Here is a 6,710-nt window from a genome sequence, read left to right on the forward strand (position 1 = left end):
TATAAATAAATATTTATTGATTATAAATATATAAAGTGATATTTCATAATAAATACAGAAAGTTACAATATAATACAAATACAACAAAGCAATGTGGCCTACATGGTTCTTGGATCATGCACCCTCCATGGCATCGGTAATCTGCTATTCCGCCACTCTCTCCCTTTCATTTCTCGGGCCATCTGGCAGAGGGCACAGGGCAAGCAGCAGCAAACGGCACAGTAGTCGTTCAGAAGACTTCCCTGTACAGAGTGAGAATATGGTAAGAGAATGTGCCACACATTCATTACAGGCTTTGGTATGGAGAGTTAGTTTTGGCAGTGAGGGTATCAATGCTTCAACTGCAACTATTTTTATTTTGGTGTACATTTTACAGTTAATGAGAGAGATTGGGATAGAGACATACATGCACATGTGGTCTGTTGGGGGATGCTGTGCCCCATGCTTTGCATTGGCAGGAGGAATTATGCAAGGCTAGGGCTTTATCTAGCCAACTGCCCCAGGTTTGGGAACCTCTTAAGCTAAACCAACCTCCATATCTGTCTGCAGCAAAATTCCCAAATCTTCTCATTCCTTAGTGGTCTGGTCCAGGGGTCAGGTGGTTTGAGCTTGGAGAGTGTCACAGATTGAAAACACCCAGATGTGTATCCGCACATCCCCAGGTTCAACAGCAGACTATTCAGGATAATCCCCCTAGGACACCACCAGACTAGACAAGTCTCAATGCAGGGATCCCCTGGTGGAAACAATGTATTCTAGGGGCTCACTAAATCTCAATCCATTTCTTCTCCCCCTAAAAAAATCATCATCTGCTAAGAAGTAGGATGGAAGCCATTCCATTGGCCCTTGTTATTATTTTGCTCCAGGTGCTGTATACTAACCTGGTAAGACAACTATCAGACACACTTTGGGCAATGTCAGACCTTCCAAATCTAGTTTCCTAATGGCCAGTTTTCCATCCTGTGTTGTTCCTGGCTCTGTTGGTATGGGTATTAAGGTTACCTACATCAGGTATGCCAGAAGGTTGGGGGGCAGTGGTAAGGTCTGTCATTCATGTGCCTCTATTTAGCATTTGCAGAAATATTAGTCATTTCTTCATTTGGCAGAGTTGGGTTTAAACTTTTTGAGTACCTTGACTTTTTTGGGCACAGAGGTCTGTAAAAAGCCAATGTCATGTTGCCCATTCAGATCATCGTTTTTTAGCCCCCTGCAAAGTATCCTCATCTATCCATACTTCCTTTCTGCTTTCCTACTGCTGGAGTCCACTCAATTCCACGGTCAGAGCCTACCAGGGTGAATGAGGTCACTGCCTCTTCTATATAACATGTTCAGGCCTGGCGATTGGTTGCCAACTCCAATCATTGTCACATGGAAGAGGTCAGGAGATCGAAAGAAAAAAAAATAGCTAAATTGACAAGTATAACTTGCTGGAGAATTGGTGAGCATTTCTTGATGCAAAGGCAGGCAAACACTATTGCTTTGCACCAATTAGTTAAAGGGTCAAATGTCTTTTGAAGAGTCTATAGAAAAAGAGCTAAAAAAAAAAACACACATCAACATTTTAAAATGCTCACCTTAAACCTTGAACCTAAAATCAGCCTTCTATTTGGAAGGAAAAAAACAAAATGTGTATTTGACTCACTGGTATTCTGTAACGTTCTCTCATTCCCGTGCGCAATGCGAACATTGCACCGGGCAGCACTCCAAGACAGCACGATTCACCAAACATTGAAGACAGGTAGCAGGGAAAGAAGAAGGAGCAACAACAACCCAATAAGCCTGAAAGGGGAAAACAAAAGTTTTAGAATATGCTGAAGAATAGTTTTTAATCTGGAGCTGTCCTCTGCAGTACCTATACTCTACAGTGGATGTCCTCAGTCTTTTAGGTTGGTGACCTCCAGCATATTTTAATTGGTAAGGATTGTCTACTCAGAAGGTGGGGAAGGTGGGGAAGGTGGGGAAGGTGGGGAAGGTGGGCCCCCCCCCCCCCCCCATACCGGAGCAGTGTAAATCTCAAAACTGGATAGAAAGAATACAAATCCTTTGACAGGTAAAACAGATCACTTCATGTATTTCATCTGCCTGGAGTTCAGCTTTAAAAAAAAAAAGAGCTGCATGGGGAGTCTCTCTGGAACAAGGAAAGCATAGTAAATTCACTTATGTGGTAAGTACTTACATATTGGGATGTCATCACAGCACTGGAGGAGGCTGCTGCTCCATGAGATCGGTCCGAACGCCATAGGCCCTCCATAGGGTCCCATAGCCGTACGGTCATACATTTGTGAGCCGCCCTGCATATTCAGTACAACAGAAGTCTGTGGTTGGGGCTGGGTGACTACAGCTAGAAAAATAGAAGATTAAACTCGTGAGCACATAGACGTAAATTGCTACACAGGTCCACGCAGCAGCAGAACCATACCACTTTCAGCTAGGTTTTCCATAAAAGTGCCTGCAAGTTCTCCCTAGACAACTATGTACTTGGTGCAGATTACGCATTTTTGCCCCATGATTTTATTATAGCCCCAAGAAGTCTTCAGAAGTGAAACCGTTTGCCTTCAGACTGTACTTTCTCTAATTGACACTCTTTTTCCATATTGCAACATTTGAAAGATAAGGCACTCCAACTTGTTCAGCTGAGTTTATACATTTCAGCTTGAGTTATTAAGCTCTGTAAACACATTTCAGCTTGAGATATTAAGCTTTGTAAACAACAAAAATCCCCCCAACATGGTAACTAAAATATAGGCAGATACAAAAACCCAGAGATCATTCTGCTAGATACAAAAGGGTGGAGTATATTACCAGGTGGCATGGTTCTATTGTGAATGCCAATCCTTGGCATTCAAGAAGGAAGACAACTACAGCAAGAAAAGCTTCTGGCTGGGGAATCAGCATAGGATACCATAGAGTCATCACTGTGATTGGTACCTGTAAGTTGTGTACATGACGATAGGAGGAGAGTGAATAAGAATCACATACCAGGAGGTGCAGGAGGATGACCTGAAGTCTGCATTGCCATGGGCACAGCCACTGGTACTTGCATGGGTGCAGTAGCTGGCACCATATGTACAGGCGTAGATGGTGGGACATGCAGCATTTGCAGTGGCATGGTTTTCTGTACAGACATCTGCATGGGAGCTGGAGCCGGCACCATATGTACTGGTGTTGTAGGTGGTACCTGGATCATTGGCAGCGCCATTTGGTTCTGGTTGTCAGTTACTGCCTGATGGGGACATGGGTGGAATATTAGGAAAATACTACATTTTTGGTTTCCTTTAGAGCCGTCACCTGCCAGGCATTTTTTTATTTTAACATCCATAACACATAATATTTCATAGACAGGTTCTCATTCTTGTACCAATACCCCTGAGCGTTGCAGTTAGAAAGTTTCCAGAATATCAGAATTTATGGAGCCTTTTCCCTTTAGAAACTAATTCGAGATTCGGTCATTGTTCTGAGGAGATATAGAGTACAGTGCTACAGATCTACTTTTTCAGCCCCTGCCTACTTGTCCAATATTGCCCTGGACCAGCTTCCTTATAATGGCAATGATGGACCGTCACTGATCAAGGTGTCTCGATCACCAGTACCTGTGATAGACTGACAACATAGAACCAGGGTTCAAAAACAGTCACCCCATAAACAGATTCACGCGAACAGAGACTTTCATGGAAGAATCAGCAACTGGTATTTTATTGAAAGCTGTGGGGGAATATAGATCTTCCTTGAAAAAGATTGCAGGATCCCCTTTAAAGGGAAATATAAAATATGTGCATAAGGATCATCAACTTTAGAAACTGCATTATAGTATTTAGTTATCATTACATTTTTTTTTTTATTCCTGTTCAACTTTTTGCAGCATACATAGAAAGCCAAAACACAGCAAATTCTAGGCCAGCCTTTCTCAACCTTTTTACCCTTGAAATCATTTTCAGGAAACCCCTATTAAAAACAATTTTTAGGGAGATCAATGGGAAAAAGCCACCTAAATCAGTGGCAAGTGGAAGTAAATGGTACAGTGGCGGCCAGAATGCCACCTTTATAGATAAATATACTAGTATTAGACTCAAGCAGTTGGCTCTAGAATTCTGCAGGCATCATCAAATGGGGGGCAATCAGCTACAGATCAAGGAAACTCTGAATGAACCCTTGTTGAGAATGGCTAGACACAACATTCATCATGGATCTATGTACTGGGTTTTGGGGACATATCATTAACCATAAAACTTTGAGAATTATTATATTATCTTGTTACCTCTTTTTTTATTTTATTATGCATTTTAACTGATGTGTTTCAAAGGTCTCAATCAAGATCTGTCCCCTTACTCCAGATAGCCTGTAAGACTCTTATGTAAAGGGAAGTAAAGAGGCACTAATGGCCCAAATAAGTAGCATTGGGGCCGCTAGATGTCTTAAGCCCCGTACACACGTCAGATTTTTATCGCCCGATAATCGGCATCGGCCAGATATCGGGCGAAAATCTGCCGTGTGTACAGTCGGTGTCGTCCATCGTCCGAATGACCGTCCTGGCGGTTCCACGGACGATGGACGATGACCGATCCTAATGCAAGGGAAGGGGGAGAGCGCGCAGCAGGGTGCCGCTCCGTCGCTCTCCCCCTCCCCTCTCCATAGAGCATGAACGGTGCTGTATGTACAGCACCGTTCATGCATCGTGAAGTCCCTTTCCAACGACAAAGAAAGATCCTTTCCAACGACAAAAATTGCAAGTGTGTACGCAGCTTTAGATTGTAAGATCCTTTTCCAGTGCCATTGTTTGTATCTGTCAGTCAATTGCAACCCCTATTTATTGTACAGCGCTGCATAATATGTTGGCGCTATATAAAGACAGTTTATATTTAAAAACCATGAGCCTGTATCTAGAAGACCATCAGTGGTGGTGCACTGTTGCTGCAGAATGGGGGCTCAAATCCAAATTCTGCATTGGGACCCATGGGTCTGTAGTTACAGCAGTATTTTATAGCAGCAGTTCTGCAGCATTTTCAATATAATTTTGCATTATAACATGCATTGCAAGATATATTTTACATGTATAGGGTTCAATTTAGCTCTGTAAAAAGCGTTAGGAACACTGCATTTTTTTAAAGCACAAAGTATTTGTGAAACATTAGCACATATAAATAATATATAACTTTTTTAGTGCCTAATGCACATTAAAGTATACAGGACATGCAGAGATGTCTGAATGTATCCCAGGTGCCTCACCAATACCTTGGGTATGTATGATAAATTCAGGAAAACAATTTCTATGACTCAAAACAATATTAATATATTATTGGGATTTCAGATTTACATGTAACTAATAGCATTTATTATTAATATTTTATCCAGTAACAGCACAATATACTATAAAATACTCACAAACATTGTCAGCCCCTGTATTTAAAATCCCAGCACAGACTCAGCTTCTGCTATCTCTCCACTCCCTCCATGGATAATCTTTTCCTCTGAAACTAATTAGTGTTAATTACCATCCTAGCCTAGATAATGGGTGATTTATGTGGAATTAACATTTATATTAACATGGAGCCCAGTGCAATGAGAAAAAAGGGGTGTTGCTGTACATAGCAATCACTGGGGTTACCTTTTATGACAAGGCAAATAAAACTTTTCTATGAGCTTCCTCCAGTGTTCTATAAAACTTTTTAAATCTTTTTTAGTTTACTAAGCACAAGAGATTTTATGTGTATTGACCTACCAGGAGTCTATTTGTCTGTTTATTGTTGATTGATATCAGTGTCAGACCATAACCCACCCCGCCATTGGCACCAGTGGCAGCAATATTACCCCCTTCAATGGTGTCAGTGGTCATGGCCCCCCCTTCCCCTTTATTGGTACCAGCAGTAATAACCACTGGCATCGCATCCTTTTATATCAATGCCAGAGGCGACAAAATTGAGAATAATAAGCCCCCTGCACACCTCTCTTCCTTCATTGGTATCAGTGATTTTCACATATACCCCCCACGGATCATCTAAAGGGAATGGAGGAGCTCAGCTATGAGGAGAGATTAGCTGAACTGAATTTATTCTCCCTTGAGAAGAGACGTATAAGGGGGATATGATCAGCCTGTATAAATATATAAATGGTCCATATAAAGAACTCTTCTCCAGATCATTACAAAGAGCAAGAGGGCACATATATCTTTATATACTTAAAGAATCCCTCCCACCAATTTAAAGTGGAACTACAGTTCTGCTTTCAAAATGTAGGCAGGTCTTTATTGCAGAAAAAGACAGGTATTGTCTCTTCTGCAGTACAACATACTTACCTGCCTGTTCACAATCTACTGAAAAAACTGAGCCACTTGAAAAAACTTCAGGTAAAAACACAGGGAAATCAAGTTTTTTTAAATCCTTAATTGCAGTGTTTTTTTTTCCATAAATGAATTTAAATTTATTAATCTGTACCTTTGAATCTCTTAGAGCAGGTATCCTCAACCTCCGTTCTGCAAGAGCATGGAGACCAGCAGTGTTCCACTGGGATAGACCTCCCAGCCCGGGATGTAGAAGAGGACCCCATTATGGGACTGGTTGTGGAAATGGAAATATAGAATTTATATTCTGGATGTGCAGTAATCAGAATTTCTGTAGCCATTTTAGCAGTGCAGATTTATTCCTCCCAGGGCTTCTGGTCATCCTGGTTAGCAATTATTATTGATACCACATGCCTACATAGTTCTTGTAATGAGC

At 41.4% G+C, this 6,710-nt stretch overlaps 1 protein-coding gene across 1 annotated transcript; it reads right to left on the bottom strand.

Moving 5' to 3' along the window:
- LOC140341383 (uncharacterized) lies at positions 1 to 5,410 on the bottom strand. Its single transcript, XM_072427095.1, has 5 exons — positions 5,380 to 5,410; positions 2,980 to 3,223; positions 2,177 to 2,341; positions 1,643 to 1,779; positions 1 to 242 (listed from the first exon to the last, which is right to left on the bottom strand). The coding sequence occupies exons 1-5, from the start codon at positions 5,383 to 5,385 to the stop codon at positions 99 to 101; spliced, it is 696 nt and encodes a 231-aa protein (XP_072283196.1). The 5' UTR covers positions 5,386 to 5,410; the 3' UTR covers positions 1 to 98.
- Between the last annotated feature and the right edge of the window lie 1,300 nt (positions 5,411 to 6,710).

Source organism: Pyxicephalus adspersus, chromosome 11, assembly GCF_032062135.1.
Source record: "Pyxicephalus adspersus chromosome 11, UCB_Pads_2.0, whole genome shotgun sequence".
Classification (NCBI taxonomy): Eukaryota; Metazoa; Chordata; class Amphibia; order Anura; family Pyxicephalidae; genus Pyxicephalus; species Pyxicephalus adspersus.

Coding starts and splice junctions, on each gene's coding strand:
- LOC140341383 (XM_072427095.1), bottom strand. Junction 1,780..2,176: donor CTGTGATGACATCCCAATAT/GTAAGTACTTAC, acceptor TTCCCCTTTCAG/GCTTATTGGGTTGTTGTTGC. Junction 243..1,642: donor GAGAACGTTACAGAATACCA/GTGAGTCAAATA, acceptor CACTCTGTACAG/GGAAGTCTTCTGAACGACTA.